Below are 19,959 nucleotides of genomic sequence, written 5' to 3'. Positions count from 1 at the left end.
ACCTACACACACACTCACACACATACCAACACACCCACCACATGCATTCAAGTGAGTGTTCATAATTGAGATTTCCTCTGGCTCTTGACACTTCCCTGCAGCCTGCAAAGCCCAGCAGCAGCACCCCATCCATATTAATGCAGTGACATGCTGTTTACAATATTCCGCTCCTAAATAAAGCACAAATCCCTACGTGGGTCAGGAACTCCAGTCATGTAGACACAGACGGAAAATGGCAGCGCGTTCTGGCTTTAGGGCTAGTGTGCATTCCTATAGGGCATTTTCCGTTCAGCCTGTAGACAGAGTGTAGACAGTAGGTGTGTGCACAGGTCCTCACTCACTTGGTTAAAGCAGCTGTGTGTAGCATTTTTACCTTAAAATGACAGCTTGCAAATCATCGTGAATGCTTCACTGACGTGTCAAAGGGAGGATAGTGTCTCTGGCATTGCCACTCCGGGATAACTGCACTACGTAACTCTGGCGATGCAGGCAGGACAGCGTTCGCAAGAGACATATTACAGCGTACAGTCCTGTGATATTACCTACCTGCTCAGTCTGCATACTTCTTTCACTTTTAGTGATGCTTCTGTATCTATCAGCTTGTCCAGAAATGCATGTATTTCAGTAGTGGCTCCAAGCGCGAATACCACTTCCTGACTGTAGGGGGAAGAAATGACAAATCTCGCATACTGCTGCTTTAACTGCCAGTGTTGAACACTAATGCAGAAAAAGACACAGCAGCAGTACTGCCACCTAGAGCCTACGCTTAAACGGATGTCCACCCACTTGATCCATCCACTGTACGAGCAGCTAAGCATATTTTCAACCCATACACAGTGTGATGTACAGCGTACGTACTGTGTGTTTTTATTAAGTCTCTCATATGTTTATTGTAGGTGTGTGATCACCAACCCTGCTCCTCAAAATCTGCCTTCCTGCAGACTTACAGCTCCCACCTTTGTGAACTTCATTACCGGCATCAGAAGGTCCTCATTAGCTGGATGAAGAGTGTCGAATTTGGGGTTGGAGGTGAAAGCAGCAGGAGGGTAGAGGGGCTGATGATCACTGCTGTAGATAGATCGGTTATTATTTCCATCCTGATATCATCTCTTTTATCTATGAGCTCCATTGGAGGGCGGGGATTTATGTAGGGTAGGTGTGTGTGTGTGTGTGTTAAATATATATATACCTGCTTCAGTACTGGAAATTCACTACATTTACTTCAGCATCATAAATACTTGCATCTATTAAACAAAATTATATATATGGTATATATGGTATATATGGTATAGATCTAATCTACATTTAATAGAATAGATAAGTTATGGTGTTTAATAGATCTATTAAACACTATATATAGGTATATATATATATATATATGGTGTTTAATAGATGCAAGGCTTTATGATGTTGAAGTGAATGTAGTGTATTTCCAGTACTGAAGCAGGTAAACCGTTTTAAATAAGAGGTCATGCTAAACAAGGTAATTAGAAGCCAGCTACAACACTTGTCATTGTAATATGGTAATAATAAGACACTGATCACATAAAATATAACTATAGTAGTTAAATGTGATCAAAGTAAAACCTTTTACATGTTAAATAATCAATTAACAGCTTAATTTGAGCTTAAATTGAAATAAAAAATGTAACTGAAGACTGAATGCAGTGCATGGCTAAAAACTGAGGGACTCTGAGGGAGTCTGAGGGACTTTCAGGGAGTCTGAGGGACTTTGAGGGACTTTGAGGAAGTCTGAGGGAGTCTGAGAGAGTCTGAGGGAGTCTGAGGGAGTCTGAGGGACTTTGAGGGACTCTGAGGGATTCTTAAAGATTTGCCCTCAGCTGTGGTCGGACGTGTTATATCTGGAGTGGAGTTGTACTTCAGTGGAGTCTTAAATCCAAACCGCTGCTTAATTCTGCTGTAAAAAATAGCTGTACGTTGTCCCCGGAGTAATGTCCCCGATTACTCCTCATATTTGTCGTCCTTTGTCTGTTTTCTCCTGCTTCTAAACAAGTAAGCGAGCGTATACTCTGCAGACGCACCGCTCTCCGGCAGAGTAGCGCTGTGACTAGAAGATATGCTTTGGATGTTTTTTGGGGGGTGTTTTAGTCTCTGGTGTTTAAGCGTTACGCCTGTTTTTCTGTCTCCTTCTCTCTATCTTTCCTTTCTCGCTCTGCCTCTCACCTCTCTCTCTTCTTCAGTCAGTTTGGAATTCTGGGTAATGGCTTCCTTTGATGCTCGTCTATTCTTATGCATATCAGCAGAGGGATTAAAGATCCTGGAACACCTTGCTTTACATTTCCATTCTCTCTCTCTCTCTGTCTGTGTGTGTGTGTGTGTGTGTGTGTGTGTGTGTGTGTGTGTGTGTGTGTGTGTGTGTGTGTGTGTGTGTTCTCAGGCCTACTTCCAGAACAAATTCACTGAGGGTGCATTAGAAATAAATGAGGGCGCACACATCCGTTTATGTAGCATGGTGGTAATCCTGCGGCTGCCTGCTAGCTAGAAGGGGTGGGAAATAACTAGAAGCTCAGTGCTGTGAGACAATCGATCAAGATGCCTGAGCACCAGAGCTCGCAGGACCGTTCTGCAGCATGCCGTGAAATGCTAAGTGTTGGCTTGCGAGAGGCATAGCGTGACATATGCTCATGCAAAATACAATTGTGAAGTGGACAAGGCAGCACCAGCAGTCTGGACTTTCTTCTGTGTGCTGTGTGTACATGTGTCTCGTCTTGTTGCCCTGAGGGTCCAGCGCAAGCTTTGGAGGGTCCCCTGAGACCCTGTCTGAGTGGGAATCTCTTTTGTACACATACCACACACCAGCTGTAAGGGGAGCCGCATGTACACGTGTTCCTTCTACAGCACAAGAGCAGGAGAACGGACTAGGCAGTGGACTAGGTGATTCATCTGTACTCCAGCCAGGAGTGTGCCAGTGCTAATCTCCTCGCCATTGTGCAGGAATGCAGTAATGTAGCCAGCCGGCTGATGAAAGACGCACACACACACACACTGGCCCTCTGTGAATGGCACTCGTCCGCATTTGCTCTTACAGAGTGAGAAGGACGCTGATGCGCTGGTTCTGTATAACTGTGGGTGTCTCAGCGTAGTACAGATCCGCATTTCCTGCATTGCCTTATCCTGCCCTACCGATTTAGCCTGGCATTTCCCCAGTGCAGCTCTGTTTGCGTGGCATCGTCAGCTGAGGAGCTTTGATCTGTGTTGTTGTGTTTCTTCTACGATTTCCATGCCCTGCAATTCGCACATTTACTTGTTGTCACCAGCTGGACCGAACCCTTAGCTAACCAGCACACTCTGATTAGACACACTAAAATTGGCCAGGGAAACAGCTCCCAGTCCATGGAGGACCAAGCAAACGCCTGCATGCTATTGTCATAGTGAATACTGTAGATTTGCATACACGGAGATGCGCAGTCCTACGCACATCGCATCTCTGAGACAGTTCAGCGTCCTAAAAGGTTCCCCAAAACTGCTTCGCTTCACTTTTCGCTTTTCTTAAAGGTGGGTCGGGTGAGATGATCTATCTTAAAGGAATATTTGAGCTGTTGAGGCATCATCACAGCTTCTGTTAGGGCTAAATTAAGGACAGCAGCTAGTCAGGACTTCCCGAAGTACCTAAGCCTAGGCTGCAGCCGAGGTAGGCTTGAATTGAAGGACACGACTGATGTATCCTTTCTCGGGCCTCGGTTACCCACAGTTCTCTGTGCACATACAACACGGGGACAACAGTAATAAGGTATATAGAGGCAGGACTTTTCCACTGGTGCCACCACACAGCCTGGATACCCTGTTCTATTTGTGTGAGCAGTAGGCTGCTGCTAAGCATAGCACAGTCCTACCGAGGACTCGCTGGGGTCTTGGGTCCGAGTCCCTATCTGGGTGGAGTTCCCATGTTGGTCTGTGTGTCTGAAAACACGCAGATCAGGTGAAGTATGTGTATGTACATATGTCTGTATGCCCAGATATGCACTGGCCTAGCTGAACCCCCGAGTGCTGGATGCAGTCCTCCAGGTGGACGGTCGTTTCCAGGTGAGAGTACGCTGTGTGCAGTTGGCTGCCGCCTCTCGCCGGTGTGGGGTGTTTGAGTGCTGATTGTAAAGCGTCCTTGGGCATTAGGAAGGTGCTGTATCAGTGTACCATTCATTCATTAACAGCTGAACCACCGGCCAGTGCTGTTACATCAGCTATCAGACATTAAAAGTATGTGGACACCTGCTTATTCACCGTTTCATCAAGGCTATTAAAAAGGAGCTTATCCTGCTTTTGTTGGAGTGCTGTTCAGGGAAGAAGGCTTTCTACTAGATTTTATTGTGATTGCATTCAACAACAAGAGCCTTGGCGAAGTCAGGATATTGGATGATCACCACCCCACCCTATCCCCAACCCCTTAACTCATGATACTCATCCCAAAAAGTATTGAATGGAGCACCACCATGATTCTGGAGACCACAGTTCTACCGCTCCACAGCTCAATGCCAAATTCAGTGCTCGTCAGAGACTAGACAAGCTCTGTGTTTGTGTGTGTGTCAGCAGGGTAAATGAGTGCATGCATTCATTAGTAGGGGGTCCACAAACTTTTGGACACATAGTGTATGTATACATGTCCTGAAACCGTCTCAACACCCTCTCTTTGTTCGTCCCTCCATCACTGCCACGCCTTGCCTCTTGCCTTGTTTTAACCAGTGCTGAGGACAGTGCTGAGGCCCCCCTTAGGCTCGGGGTGTTAAAGCATACGGACGGCATAAATGTCGGAAGCAGCACATTCAAAATTCAGGAGGCATCGCAGTGAGCAAAATGCACGCCCAACTGACCGCTCCGATTCTCAAAACCTCGCAGGAGTTTCTCGCAAACTGGATGTGAACAAATATGGCAGATTACCACGAAACCTGCTCAGGAAAAGCTCGGCTCTCATTGGTTGACAGTCTTTCAGGCATGAGGTTAAAGTTGCGTTTCCAACAAGAGAATTGCTGTTTAATCCTGTTCACTACAGGATACTGAGCCATAAATATTAAACATTTTTTGAATCATTTATGATTCGTGATCCGGGTGGCCCGACTGCTCTGGGCGAATATCGGAGGACCCTGAATATCGGATCACCCTGAAATTGGGATCAAATATGGTCATATTGCCCAAAAAGGTCCTACTCTAAAGGCCCTCTTCTAGCGCTGCACTAGCTATTTAAGACTTCTCCAACTGTTTCAGGTGACTTTTTCACTTGGCAGTTTACACTATCATAGTAAAATCACAACCCCACCATGACGTTTCACTGATGGTTTGGTTTTTTGGGGTTTTTTTGTTTTTTTTTGAGGGGGGTATTTATTATTATTATTTTTTAGCTCCTTAAATTTGCAGCAGTATCTGTGACAGACTTTTCACCTTGCTCAGGCTCTAGTTTCCAGAAGGCCCACAAAGCTCAGCTCTCCACACAGAACTGTGTCCACCACTTCCGCCTCCCACCCCCTTCCTCCTCCCTCTGATTTATCCGCTTTGCTACTTAGGCTGATTAATTTGGAGCAGCTCAGCCTGTCTGATGCACTCCAGCTCTTCCTACACTAACACTCCGGGTGAAGCTGCTATGAGGGGTCCATCAGTCTATTCCAAACGCCCTGTCTCTCAGAGGTGTCATTTTAATAATATACCTATTAAAAGGGATTAAAGTAAAATGTACAAATATGTGTGGCTGGGCCAGCCTGCGTGGAGAACAGACCGCAGCGGTCTCGGTGGGACTGGTAATGAAAGCTTTTAAAGAGATTAGTGCTGTACCCGAGAGAAACCAGGCCCTCCAGAGAGTCTTCCCCACCCTCACTAGCTCCTTCACGCTCTCTTTCATGCCCAGGGTGGGAAGTAACAGGTCGATGGTAGGAAGGGAGAATGAATTCAGACTGATATTTTGTACTGTATACACTTTCTCACACACACACACACACACACACACACACACACACACACACACTACATTCAATACATTCGAATAATACTGTCAGTATATTCGTATAATAGTACAGACCCTGGGAACACCCTGGGAATTAGATATTTTGGTGTAATACTAATCGTTGGTGCTCAGTAAAGCCTAAATATGGTCTAACCCTCCTGTGTGTGACTGACCGCCCTCTATCACTGACCAATAACATTTAGGTTACATTTCCAAAGCAACACACGCAGCCTCCAGACAGAGCAGTCGATCTTTAGGTGTTTACTAAGGTTCTGGTATCTGGAACCAAGTTACCAGCCCATATATAGAGACAAGCTCAAGCCCCACGTGTCCCGTTGCCTCTCCGCTTAGGCGGCCAGCTAAAAAAAACCCTGCAAACAAGACCTTAAGAAAGATCTTATTAGTGCAACACCTGCACTAATATAATCTTCATGAGAGAGACCATCCCTGGCTTCACCACAAAGTTCAGTGCCTGAAGCTTTCAAGGGAACATCTAAATCAGCCTAGTTAGGGAAACAAGCCCTGTAGACTGACAATGTTCGGCTGCAGTGGGCTAAGGTATGTTTGGAGACTGATATAGGATCCAGGTCCAACGGTTAAGCCCAAAGCATCAGTCGTGCTTTGGGGTTGTGTTGCAGCCAGTAGCACAGGGAGCATTTCCACTGGTAGACGAAGAATGGACTGGTTAAACACCAGCTAATATGATTAGCAAACTCAGTCTCACAGTCTGTGAAACTGAAGATGGTGACCTAAACACACCTCAGAATCCATGATGGACCACCTCAAGAGATGCAGGCTGAAGGTTTTGCCAGGGTGCTCAGCAGCAAGACTACCCGAGAATGTCCCAGAACTGGAACATTGAAAATCCCCCAGACAAGGGCAGAAGGACTTTGAGCTGGCTCACCCAAAATGAAATCAGTTAATTAATTCAGAAAAGATTAAATATGAAAGAAATGTTTGAAAAGTGACTAATGCAACATTAATATACTTGCAGTAGGTCATTAAACGGTGACCGGGAGAGTGATACTGTAGAGGGAGCAGCAGCCTCTGTAGAGTCCTCTCATTATTGTGTTAAGTGTCAGACTAAGGCCTGACATCGTTACTCATTCAGCACGCCACTAAAGCTGCGAAAAACACCTTTTTGTTGGCGGAACTGAAAATTCTCATCCCGGTTTTAATCAAAAGCGAAGCTAATGGCCATTACATTGCGATAAAAGCTCCCAGGGAGTGTGTAGCTTTATAGCGAATTCATTTGAAAGCCTTTGTTTGAATGTTTAAATGATCGAATGCGGCCTTTCTCCTCTGGGATAGATTTATCATCTCCTGTCGCTCTGAAACACACCGCAAACATGGGTGCCGCACCCTGTAATTAGTCTGTATGCTTCAGCACTTAAACCTATTAACCAGAGCTTTTAGAGACTGGGAGGCAGTGTTGCCACAGAGCAACTTATTAGCTGGGTGTTGTATGAGCATCAGTAGTCAAAAGTGCTCTTTCCCACTGGATGCAAAGAGCAAGGCTTCGTGTTTCTCTGTGCTTTTTCATAATTGTGCCTTTCTGAAAGGGATTGTTTTGATCTGTGATTTTACTCTCATTATATTGGCTTCACTTGTCTCCCACAGTGGAGTTTCATGCTCCCTTGCTCTCCTACTTTTCCCTTGCTTCTCTCTTTTTTCTCCTGTTTCATGTTCTTTTTACTTTCTTTTACTTTTGTTCTTTGACCTTTTTTTCTTCCCGTGTTTCTGCTGATGAGGCATTCCGAGACTTTATAACTTATTTAACGCATCAATCTGTGCTTTTCCACAAAAGTAGTCAAAAGTAAAACGGATCAGCTTGTGGAATTGAAGTTTTCTGGGAGCTGCCGTGGTTCTAGCACTGTACAAGTGAAGCGCCATGCTGCCTTTATTGTTGGATGACCTGAGATCGTTTTTGAATAAGGATGCCACACATTCAGCACAAGACGAGTAAAAGAAATGCTCGTTACTCATTAATTTATGTACTTATTTATTTACTTTACCGTGTGATGATCTGGACATGCACTATATGGACAAAAAATATTGGGACGCCTGCTCATTCATCCTGCTTTTGCTGGAGTAACTGTCTGTCCAGGGAGAGAGGAGGAGCATTGCTGTGAGATTTTAATTGCATTGAGCAACGAGAGCATTAGTGAGGTCAGGATGTTGGATGATCATCACTCCACCTCATCCCGAACTTCCCAGCTCATCCCAAAAGTACTGGATGGAGCTCCACCACCTTCATTCCAGAGAACACAGTTCTTCCACTGCTCCACAGCTCAATGGTGGGGGGCTTTATAATACCCCTCTAACCCACTCCTGGCATTAGGCATAGTATCTGCTCCAGAGAGTCCTTTCTTTTGGCAGTACCTCTCTACAGGGACTATATAAGCTGTGTGTGTGTGTGTGTGTGTGTGTGTGTGTGTGCATTCGCACATCTGTGTCCAATGGGTGCAACTTAACGCATAATTAAAGCATAATGCATCAATTAGAAGTGGTGTCCACTAACTTTTGGGCATTTTAGCTTGATGTGGTGTGGTGTCTAGCTCTTACTGAATCCACACAACACATTGATTAGAGGGAGTCGAGGTCAAGCACTCGACACTCACTGAACTAAGGAATCCGTTTCCCGGCAGATACCACAGCAAGCCGAACTCAGGCAGCAAACACCGTCCTCCCCTCCGACCCCTGCGGTTGTCCAACACCTCTCTGTAGTCGGATTGGCCCTCAGCCTCCCACTCCAGGGCACAGCACAGCACAGCAGAGCCGAGCCAGCAGGAACTGACCAGCTCGATAAGGCAGCGGTCCGCAGCTCGGCTTGACCACAGCCGTGTCCCATGGGCCGGTCAGTGGGAGGGAAGGTGGTAGTGCTGCAGTGTTCTTTGTATACATTCTGTATTCCTCTGAGTGGTATCTGTTTGTTGGGCAGAGAACCGTGCCCTCTGGTGCTACTCGTGGGAAGCGTGGGACGTTCTGCTGTACTCCTGCGGTTAACTTAGCATTTTGAGCTGAAATTTTGGTCTGAACCAGAATATAGTCTGAACCCAAACTGACCCGAGTTGGAATCTGAACCTGGTCCGAACACCAACCGGAGAACCAGCGCAGCTGACATTCCTGAATATAGTGCCAGTCAGATTATTGATAAAACACCCAAATGCTCTCCCAGTACTCCCAGTCCTCTCCTCCACCTTTCAGCTACAACTCCCAGTCCTCTCCTCCACCTTTCAGCTTCATCTCGGCTCTCCACCACCTCCGTTTTCTCTCCTTCGCCTGTAATGACCGAATTTGTAGATGTAGCCTTAAAAAGGTGCCCTAGAGTAAAGTGTTCATCACCTTCCAGCTCCACCTCCTCCCCTCCGCCTCCCAGCCCTGCCCTGCCCTCACCTACTCCCTTCAGCCTCCCTGGTCAGTGCCCTTCCCTTCACCACCCAGCTCCACCTCCTCCCCTTTTCCTCACAACTCTACCTTCTAGCTCCACCTTCTCTGCCCAGCTCCAGCTTCTAACCTCCGTCTTCCAGCTTCACCTCCTCCTCTGTACCCTTACTCCCTCACCCCTCAGCTCCACCCCCTCCACTCTGCCCCCCCCCCCTAACTTGCACCAAACCCCCTTTACCTCAAAGCTCCACCTCTTGCCACCTCCACCTCATAAAGGCTGCAACTACAGGCAAATGAGACTCGATCAACCTGGATCAGAGAGAGGTTAGTGGCAGTAGTGGTAATAACCTACATCAACCAACCGGATTATCTAAAGTTACAGTGGGGGGGTGGGGGGGCACAGTCTTCGACATCAGGCTGTGTAATACATTGTTCCCATGCTGGCCTTGTGGACCTGGAGACCTGGAGACCTCGCTGCCACAACACAAGTGTTTCCAGCGTGGCAGATTAAAAATGTAATAAAAGTAAGGAGAATAAAGTAGGGAGCAAGACTGAAGCAGGGCTAAAAGCAGCCAGAATCCATTACAGAGGAAGGAGGGTTATGAGGAACGTGAATGTGAAGTTGCCGGACGACCTTTGACACTGATCCAGAGCACAGCAGCATCACTGGTTTTATTTCATTCTATATTAAATTCAGCTCTGCTACTTTGTTGCTGTGTACCTTCCACTTGCCTCCAGTACAGCTCAGCCAGGCCCACCATTCTTCTAAGCACTGTGGGGAAGGGGCGTGGCCACGGTGGCTTGGCTTGACTGACGGAGAGACACACAGACGCAGGCTGGATGCCTCTATTTACATTATTAACACCCAAACTTACTTAAATTAACACACTAAAGGCCAAAGTGAAGCTCTTCCGGCCAATAAACACGGGCTGTACCAGCACAGTAGCTTCCCCAGGCTCAGAGATTCTAAATGAAGCAAATAAATGAAGTTATCTGAACAGATTTCCAGATTGAAATTGTGTTTAGAGCAGTTCCAGTTAGGTTAGTTAGGTTAGCTCAGAGCTTTTGTTATTTTTAAGCCAGCTCTATTAAAAAGCTCATAACTGGCATGAACGTAACATCATATATCACCTTCTATGTCTCCGTTGTTAGATTACACTTTATTTAAAGGCTTAAGCTGGAAGTGTGTTTTTATTACTGTAGCGTTAGCTAGTTAGCTGGCCTAGCTTTTTCCTACATGTCCAGCCATGGAGCCAATACTTATGATTAACTGGCAGTTTCACAATACACAATGACACATAGCATAACAGCAGCGCTAATATAGCTGTAGGCCCGTAGTCTGCATCAGTGAAATGCTTCCCAGTAGCTGGGAGATTTTACAAATGACTAGTTTGACAATTAGAAACCCATCAGCCTGGTTCCCCCGTTTGGGATCCCTGTCCCTTCTGAGAAGGTCCTGACATGCTGTTGTTGTGAGATTAACCAGTAAAAGCGCTCGCCACACACTCCCAGTAATCAAGAAAAGAGGCCTGGCATCCTGTCAAACCTCCACATCGTTCTTAGCAAGGATCAAAGCAGCGTAGAGTGTGAAAGCATCTATTGTGTGTGTGTGTATATATGTGTGTGTGTGTGTGTCCACATACACTTGTTTGCTGGAGTATAACATTTATCATCTTTGACAGAAATGAATTGTGTTGAGGAAAATGAATTGTTCTGCATGACGAGTTGACAGCGAGTTCTGGGTTTGACAGAACGACGTGGGAAGTACTTGCATATTCACCAGTGGGACACCTGGGGAAGCACGTGGAACAGCGTACAGCTGGAGTAGTACGACTGCACACAGTTCTGATGGCGTAGAAAAGTTTAGTAGTAGTAGTAGTAGTGCTGCACAGGCCAGTCCGAGTGCTTGGCCTGCACCTGCTGAAGGGATGGCATTAGCCATCTTCCTGACGGATATCCGACTAGGCCGAGGCCAGTCTGGGGATTGGATCTTGTCAAGCAGAGTGTGTATGGATACAAACGAGGGGTCTCCCTGGGAACATGTTGGTGTGATGAAGCTTAAGCTGAGAGCCCAGGCCAGCCCAGGCCTCACGTAAGGTGCAGCCATGCCATCCATCTCCATTTGCGCTGCTTCGCAGGCTCCCTCTGTGGCTGCCAGTCAGAACACATGGTCCACAATGGGGCAATTTTCTGATAGTCAGGGGGGAGCTGATGAGATTGAGGATGAAGACAATGTCTCAGTCCTCGGCTAACGGTAATGGATGCCCACAGAGTTACTTGATCCTGACCGACTCTGTCCATTTGTTTGGCTGGTCTAGCCTGTCTGGAGGAGGTGTTGAACAGCCAGTGGTGCTCTCTTGCTGCTGACAGTGTGTTTATAGAGGTTTGCTTTCTGCGAGGGTGTTCACTGAATGCGCTTTCAGTTTTGGAATTGTATGTGAGGTGTGCTGAAGTGTCTTGCAGCTGCAATCTGCTGCACATTATGTGAACAGAAAGGTATTGATTGACCCGGGCCTCTTTTTTTCTGGGCTTTTGTCAGGGGTGTGTTTGCTGCTGCAATTGAACGTTACAGAGCACGTCTTGAAATATGGCCTTGTTGAACTTTATTGTCGCTGTTAGGCCGTTTTATGGCCACTTTTGGATGAGCCTGTGATACTTTATTAAAAATAAAAAGTGCCTTCTAATGAAAGGACACAACTTTTCTCCTTTAATGTTCATTCTGCCGGCTCTGGAGGTAATGCTGATTCATTTGCAGGTCACGTTGTCGCAATTTCATGTGATTAGTGACTGCTGGTTTAACCCCTGTGAAGATCTGTGTTTGGAGCTCTTTTAATACAAAGTGAATTAGCCTGATCTCCTAACCCACAAAGAAAGGAAAATATCCTGTGAATTGTTAGGACCTGCTCAAACCCAGCCCACAATAGAAGACACTGAGGTGCCCTCAAACTATCTTTGAAGAAATTACAAGAATGATTAAGCTATTTTTTCCTCTACATGAAACATTGAGCAGACCTGAGTAGTAATACTAGTAGCAGGAGTAGTAGCAATATTAGCAGAGGTAGTAGTAGCAGCAGTAGTTATGTCAGTTCTAGCAGCAGTAGTAGAAGCAACATTAGGAGATGTAGTAGTAGTAATATTAGTAGTAGTAGTGGCAGTACTAGCAGCAGTAGTAGTAGTAGCAGCGAGGTCGTAGTGGCAGTAGTAGTATTAGCAGTAGTAACAACAGTAGTAGTGGTAGTAGTAGTAGTAGTAGCAGCAGTAGTAGTAGTAGCAGCGAGGTCGTAGTGGCAGTAGTAGTATTAGCAGTAGTAACAACAGTAGTAGTGGTAGTAGTAGTAGTAGTAGTAACAGTAGTAGTAGTAGTAGTAGTGGCAGTAGTAGTAGTATTAGTAATAGTAGTAGTAGTGGCAGTAGTAGTAGTAGTATTAGTAATAGTAGTAGTAGTGGCAGTAGTAGTAGTAGTATTAGTAATAGTAGTGGTAGTGGCAGTAGTAGTAGTGGCAGTAATAGTAGTAGTAGTGGCAGTAGTAGTAGTAGTAGTAGTGGCAGTAGTAGTAGTAGCAGCGAGGTCGTAGTGGCAGTAGTAGTATTAGCAGTAATAACAGTAGTAGTGGTAGTAGTAGCAGAGGTAGTAGTAGTAGTAGTAGTATTACTACTAGTAGTAGTAGTAACAGTAGTAGTAACAGTAGTAGTAGTAGTAGTAGTAGTAGTAGTGGCAGTAGTAGTAGTAGTAGTATCAATAGTAGTAGTAGTGGCAGTAGTAGTAGTAGTATCAGTAGTAGTAGTAGTGGCAGTAGTAGTAGTAGTAGTATCAATAGTAGTAGTAGTGGCAGTAGTAGTAGTAGTATCAGTAGTAGTAGTAGTGGCAGTAGTAGTAGTAGTGGCGGTAATAGTAGTAGTAGTGGTGGCAGTAGTAGTAGTAGTGGTGGCAGTAGTAGTAGTAGTAGTGGCAGTAGTAGTAGTGGCAGTAGTAGTAGTGGCAGTAGTAGTGGTAGTAGTAGTAGTGGTAGTAGTAGTAGTAGTAGTAGTGGCAGTAGTAGTAGGAGTAGTGGCAGTAGTAGTAGTAGTAGTAGTAGTAGTGGCAGTAGTAGTAGTAGTAGTAGTGGCAGTAGTAGTAGGAGTAGTGGCAGTAGTAGTAGTAGTAGTAGTGGCAGTAGGAGTAGTAGGAGTAGTGGCAGTAGTAGTAGTAGTGGCAGTAGTAGTAGTGGCAGTAGTAGTAGTAGTGGCAGTAGGAGTAGTAGTAGTAGTGGCAGTAGTAGTAGTAGTGGCAGTAGTAGTAGTAGTAGTAGCAGTAGTAGTAGCAACATTAGGAGATGTAGTAGTAATATTAGTAGTAGTAGTGGCAGTACTAGCAGCAGTAGTAGTAGCAGCGAGGTCGTAGTGGCAGTAGTAGTATTAGCAGTAATAACAGTAGTAGTGGTAGTAGTAGCAGAGGTAGTAGTAGTAATAGTAGTATTACTACTAGTAGTAGTAGTAACAGTAGTAGTAGTAGTAGTAGTGGCAGTAGTAGTAGTAGTAGTAGTAGTATCAGTAGTAGTAGTAGTGGCAGTAGTAGTAGTAGTGGCAGTAGTAGTAGTAGTGGCAATAATAGTAGTAGTAGTGGCAGTAGTAGTAGTAGTAGTAGTAGTAGTAGTAGTAGTAGTAGTAGCAGTAGTAATAGTAGTGGCAGTAGGAGTAGTAGTGGCAGTAGGAGTAGTAGTAGTAGTATCAGTAGTAGTAGTAGTGGCAGTAGTAGTAGTAGTAGTAGTAGTATCAGTAGTAGTAGTGGCAGTAGTAGTAGTAGTAGTGGCAGTAGTAGTAGTAGTAGTATCAGTAGTAGTAGTAGTAGTGGCAGTAGTAGTAGTAGTAGTATCAGTAGTAGTAGTAGTGGCAGTAGTAGTAGTAGTAGTGGCAGTAGTAGTAGTAGTGGCAGTAATAGTAGTAGTAGTGGCAGTAGTAGTAGTAGTATCAGTAGTAGTGGCAGTAGTAGTAGTAGTAGTATCAGTAGTAGTAGTAGTGGCAGTAGTAGTAGTAGTAGTGGCAGTAGTAGTAGTAGTATCAGTAGTAGTAGTAGTGGCAGTAATAGTAGTAGTAGTGGCAGTAGTAGTAGTAGTAGTATCAGTAGTAGTAGTAGTGGCAGTAGTAGTAGTAGTAGTGGCAGTAGTAGTAGTAGTGGCAGTAATAGTAGTAGTAGTGGCAGTAGTAGTAGTAGTGGCAGTAATAGTAGTAGTAGTGGCAGTAGTAGTAGTAGTGGCAGTAGTAGTAGTGGTGGTAGTGGCAGTAGTAGTAGTGGTGGTAGTAGCAGTAGTAGTAGTAGTGGCAGTAGTAGTAGTAGTGGCAGTAATAGTAGTAGTAGTGGCAGTAGTAGTAGTAGTGGCAGTAGTAGTAGTGGTGGTAGTGGCAGTAGTAGTAGTGGTGGTAGTAGCAGTAGTAGTAGTAGTGGCAGTAGTAGTAGTAGTGGCAGTAATAGTAGTAGTAGTGGCAGTAGTAGTAGTAGTGGCAGTAGTATTAGTGGTGGTAGTGGCAGTAGTAGTAGTGGTGGTAGTAGCAGTAGTAGTAGTAGTGGCAGTAATAGTAGTAGTAGTGGCAGTAGTAGTAGTAGTGGCAGTAGTAGTAGTGGTGGTAGTAGCAGTAGTAGTAGTAGTGGCAGCAGTAGTAGTAGTGGCAGTAGTAGTAGTAGTGGTGGTAGTGGCAGTAGTAGTAGTAGTGGCAGTAGGAGTAGTAGTGGCAGTAGGAGTAGTAGTGGCAGTAGGAGTAGTAATAGTAGTGGCAGTTTATATTTACGTTTATATATTTTTTGTAAATTTTAAATGTGTAAATATTTCTCTCTCTCTCTTTCTTTCAGACTCTTCCGAGCCCCATAGTCATCGAGCGGTCTCCGGAGTGCCCCCACCTGGCCAGTCTGGTACGATTCCACACACACAGCCCAGAAAACAGGATCTTATCCAGATCTCTGGAACAGTAGAAGTTAGATAAATATGGGATTGAAAAAGAGGAGTGATTGTGTTTAATGTGAATTTCACTTACTGAACCCCATCAGAACACAGAACTGAAACAAAGTGCATCGAAACACATACAGACCATCGGCCAAACGCAGCAACTGAAAATTATAGTCTCGGAAATATTACAAGAGTTTGTCTTGCTTCAGAACTAGCAAAAGACAAAAAAAATAAAATAAAATAAAATGTATGATTATTATTATTATTATTATTATTATTATTATATAACTTATATGTATTACATTAATATAATACATTATGCTGTATGACATAACATAACCCTACAATATACTATATATTACTTACTATATTAAAAATAGTAATAATAATAATAATTTTTAAATCATGTTTTTGCTAATTTTATGTTGTTTTTTTCTCATTTTAAATCGCAGTTTCAATCCCAATTTATTTATTTATTTTTATTTATTTATTTAATTAATTAATTAATTTCTTTCCACATTACAAATAAATGTACCTTGAGCTCAGACCAGACTGAGCATAATAGCATGCGTCTGTATCTGAATAGACTGAGGGGTCAAAACGGCTGATTTACTTCATTGCACAGAGTGCAGACACGTATGAGACTCTGCTAGGCAGTGTTTAAGATCCAGTGAGCAGCAGAAGTCAGTCTCTACAGTTGACCTTCCCTGCAGAGTTAGCTTGTGTTATAGAAATACAGCTATACACTTTCATACAGCTATAAACACAGCTACTTGTGCTGTTGCAGTCCAGCGAGCAGCCTCTCAGCTACAGAGCAGGACTGCAGGGCGGTTTGTCTGGCTCTACCGTTACTGTGAAGCCGAGTGTGTTAGGAATGTGTGTGTGACTCGCCCCACCCCCTGTGTGTGTGTGTGTGTGTGTGTGTGTGTGTGTGTGTGTGTGTGTGTGTGTGTGTGTGTGTATTTCCTCTTCCTTCCTTCCTCCCGTCATTCTAGTTTTCTCTTCAGGCGTCTTTTCCTTCTGTCTCGAACATTTCTAACATCACTGCTGATCAGACGTGCGAGAGCTAAAATAAATTCATTTTTTAATTATTAAAAAAAAAAAAAGCTTTCATGCATTGGCCGGGAATCGAACCCGGGCCTCCCGCGTGGCAGGCGAGAATTCTACCACTGAACCACCAATGCTTGGCTGAGTCAGAGAGGCAGTGGTCACTGTTTTGTAGGAGCGGGGGTGGTGTATCTGTGCTGGTGAAGCAGAGGGAGAGCACAGCTTGTGGTCTTTGTGGACTCGTTCTAATCACGGGGAGGTTTATGCTCTGTAAGCCAACCCGCTGGCCTCCTCATTCTTGTGTTGCGTGCACGGAGGAAGTGAAGTAGGGCAGCGGTGGGGCGCAACCTAACACGGGGTAAAATGAGACGGTGGCTTTTTATGTAGACCAGGTTCAAGCTACACTTTTATTGTGGTCATCATCTCGTTTCCTATTGCTCAAGTATCTGGTAAAGGAGTTTTTAGTATAGTAAGTTATTTTTAATGAACAGCTTAAACTCGGTATCTAAAGCTGTATGTAGTGTCTAATCTAGTCTAATCACAGTGTGTAGTGTCTGCAGTCTGCAGTAGAGCTCCTCTTTGAAGTAGAGTAATCATTTATTTGCAGTGAGAGCTGGTCAGGCCACACACCGGGGGTTAGATACAAGTGTTGTAATTAAAGGGTTGGGATGATTCTGTTGGAGACAGTGTTCATCTGGCTTAGTTTTGCCTGGCTTTGGTTTTCCTGGCTGTTTGGTCTACCTTTGGTTTGACTAGCCTTGGCTGTCCGTGCTTTGGTTGGCCTGTTTTAGGTTGGCCTGACTTTGGCTGTCCGTGCTTTGGTTGGCCTGACTTTGGTTTGCATAGTTTCGGTTGTCCTGGCTGTGTTTGGCCTGAGTTAGGTTTAGCTAACCTAGATTGCACTGGCTTTTGTTGGCCTGGTTTTGTTTGGCCTGGTTTTGGTTTGTCTAGCCTTGGTTATTCTGGCTTTTGTTGGCCTGGTTTAGTTTGGCCTGACTTTAGTTTGTCTAGTCTTGGTTATTCTGGCTTTTGTTGGCCTGGTTTAGTTTGGCCTGGCTTTGGTTTGTCTAGTCTTGGTTGTTCTGGCTTTGTTTGGCCTGGCTTTGGTTTGTCTAGTCTTGGTTGTTCTGGCTTTTTGTTGGCCTGGTTTAGTTTGGCCTGGCTTTGGTTTGTCTAGTCTTGGTTGTTCTGGCTTTTTGTTGGCCTGGTTTAGTTTGGCCTGGCTTTGGTTTGTCTAGTCTTGGTTGTTCTGGCTTTTTGTTGGCCTGGTTTAGTTTGGCCTGGCTTTGGTTTGTCTAGTCTTGGTTGTTCTGGCTTTTTGTTGGCCTGGTTTAGTTTGGCCTGGCTTTGGTTTGTCTAGTCTTGGTTGTTCTGGATTTTGTTTGACTGGTTTAGTTTGGCCTGACTTTAGTTGATTTAGTCTTGGGTATTCTGGCTTTTGTTGGCCTGGTTTAGTTTGGCCTGGCTTTGGTTTGTCTAGTCTTGGTTGCTCTGGCTTTTGTTGGCCTGGTTTAGTTTGGCCTGGCTTTGGTTTGTCTAGTCTTGGTTGCTCTGGCTTTGTTTGGCCTGGCTTTGGTTTGTCTAGTCTTGGTTGTTCTGGCTTTTTGTTGGCCTGGTTTAGTTTGGCCTGGCTTTGGTTTGTCTAGTCTTGGTTGTTCTGGCTTTTTGTTGGCCTGGTTTAGTTTGGCCTGGCTTTGGTTTGTCTAGTCTTGGTTGTTCTGGCTTTTTGTTGGCCTGGTTTAGTTTGGCCTGGCTTTGGTTTGTCTAGTCTTGGTTGTTCTGGATTTTGTTTGACTGGTTTAGTTTGGCCTGACATTAGTTGATTTAGTCTTGGGTATTCTGGCTTTTGTTGGCCTGGCTTTGGTTTGTCTAGTCTTGGTTGCTCTGGCTTTTGTTGGCCTGGTTTAGTTTGGCCTGGTTTGGTTTGTCTAGTCTTGGTTGCTCTGACTTTGTTTGGCCAGGCTTTGGTTTGGCTAGCTTTGGTTAGACTGACTTTGGTTGGCCTGTTTTTGTTTTTTTTGGCCTAGCTTGCCAGGAACATTTCCCGTTACTACAGACTACTACTATTATTAATCAATAATAAAGTTTCAATAATGCCTTTCATTCATTTGCTTTTGATTTGTTTATTTACGTATAAATTTCTTTTCCAGCATCATAGGGAAAAAAGGGGTGGTGGTTGTAAGGTATTTAACGGAACATTACACCATGACCTTTAGCAACCAGATATGATCTCTAGTTCAGTATTCAGTTCATCTCCCAGTACCTGTATTTCAGCTCATTCAGAGACGTCGAGGTCTGGATTCTGAGATCGTCTGTTCATTATTCTGTGAACCGCAGCAGCTTCAGCAGTTTGATTTGATGAAGCTTTCTCAGTAAGAGCTTCTTCTTGATCAGCTCTGTGTTCTTTCAGACCCACAGTATCGAGTCATCTTCTCAAGGTGGAGGGATAGACACAAACAGCTGCAGGTTGGAGCTTGATTGTTGCCTCTCACAACGATGAAAGCTGTGTGTCTGGTGGGGACAGTTTCGGTGGTCTGCCAAGCATCATGCAGCAGCTATAATGTACACCTCTCTTGTCCTTTCTGCTCTGCCCTCAGCTACCCCTCCTGTCCTGTCTCTTGCTTTTAGTCCTTCTCTGCTGTGCGATCGTTCTCGCCGAGGTAAAGCTGTGATAAATGAGGTGAAATGTGAGCAGGTGTAAAAAGCACTGCAGCAGGAAAGCGCTGTTCAGAGACAGCAGACGAGCCGGCAGCTCCTTCTGAGAGACGGGGAGAGGAAAGAGAGCAGAGATAAGTAATAGCGCTGAGGTAAACAAAGCCATAGAAAACGACTGGGGGGGGGGGCGAGTGAGGGAGCGAGGGGCATCGGGAGTGAGGGAGAGAGATGGAAGCTAACAGGGGATGTTTAGCTTACTGGGAAAATCAATTGCTAACAGAAGAGACCAAGCAAACGCGTCCTTCTTCCTTATCCAGACGTCTTATGCTCGCTGCTGCTGCATGTGGTAAACGAGAGCGTGCTGCTGAGCAGCCGCTCGGCCTCTGTGTGGGTTGAGAAACCACTGAGATTCCTAACGGCATAAAGAGGTTTTAACTGAAGTGTAGACCGACTGGTTGAAGTCGTTAAATTTCCTGTATGTCTTAGAATATATGGTTGAAATGAGGCAATCACACAGTGCGGTCTGCTCAGTACCTCACTTGAGTAATTTAGTCCTCTCATCAGTGTCAGACAGCACTGTGTTTTCACTGCACTCACCATCAGCACTTTTTAAAAGTTTACAGACACAGGCCTCCTGATTTCCTCAGTTTTTGCCATCGTTACTCTTAATGCTTTCGCTTTTGTGGCCCTGCAGAAATCGACTAATTCACTAAAACTGCTGTTCAAATCGAAACTTTACACGTGATTGTGTGCTTTACGCTAACTCAGCTTTAGTGCAGAAGACAGTACAGGATCTGATTGGCTGCCAAGTCTTTCATATAACACATTTTTCAGTTTTTCTAAAAGTAAGTAAACAGATCATGTCAAATATAACAATTTTCTGCACATTTTATTTTACTGATGGTGCCATTACTGTTGCACATGCCACATTGTTATATATATATATATATATATATATATATATATATATATATATATATATATATATATATATGATCATTATAT

The 19,959-nt window shown here is 44.7% G+C and overlaps 1 protein-coding gene and 1 non-coding gene across 4 annotated transcripts in view; one reads left to right on the top strand and one right to left on the bottom strand.

Moving 5' to 3' along the window:
* The window catches only part of atrnl1a (attractin-like 1a), a 286,426-nt gene that overhangs the window by 249,007 nt on the left and 17,460 nt on the right, over positions 1 to 19,959 (top strand). For all 3 annotated transcript variants that reach the window (XM_072677372.1, XM_072677371.1, XM_072677373.1), the window contains exon 28: positions 15,159 to 15,218. In XM_072677372.1, coding sequence (XP_072533473.1) covers positions 15,159 to 15,218 — 60 coding nt within the window. The remainder of the gene's footprint in view (positions 1 to 15,158; positions 15,219 to 19,959) is intronic.
* Positions 16,366 to 16,436, bottom strand: trnag-gcc (transfer RNA glycine (anticodon GCC)). Its single transcript has one exon. It is a non-coding gene; the product is annotated as a tRNA-Gly (tRNA).

The sequence above is a fragment of the Salminus brasiliensis genome, chromosome 4, assembly GCF_030463535.1.
Source record: "Salminus brasiliensis chromosome 4, fSalBra1.hap2, whole genome shotgun sequence".
Classification (NCBI taxonomy): Eukaryota; Metazoa; Chordata; class Actinopteri; order Characiformes; family Bryconidae; genus Salminus; species Salminus brasiliensis.
The sequence above is the reverse complement of the archived record's forward strand: the minus strand, read 5'-3'. Positions and strand labels throughout refer to the sequence as shown.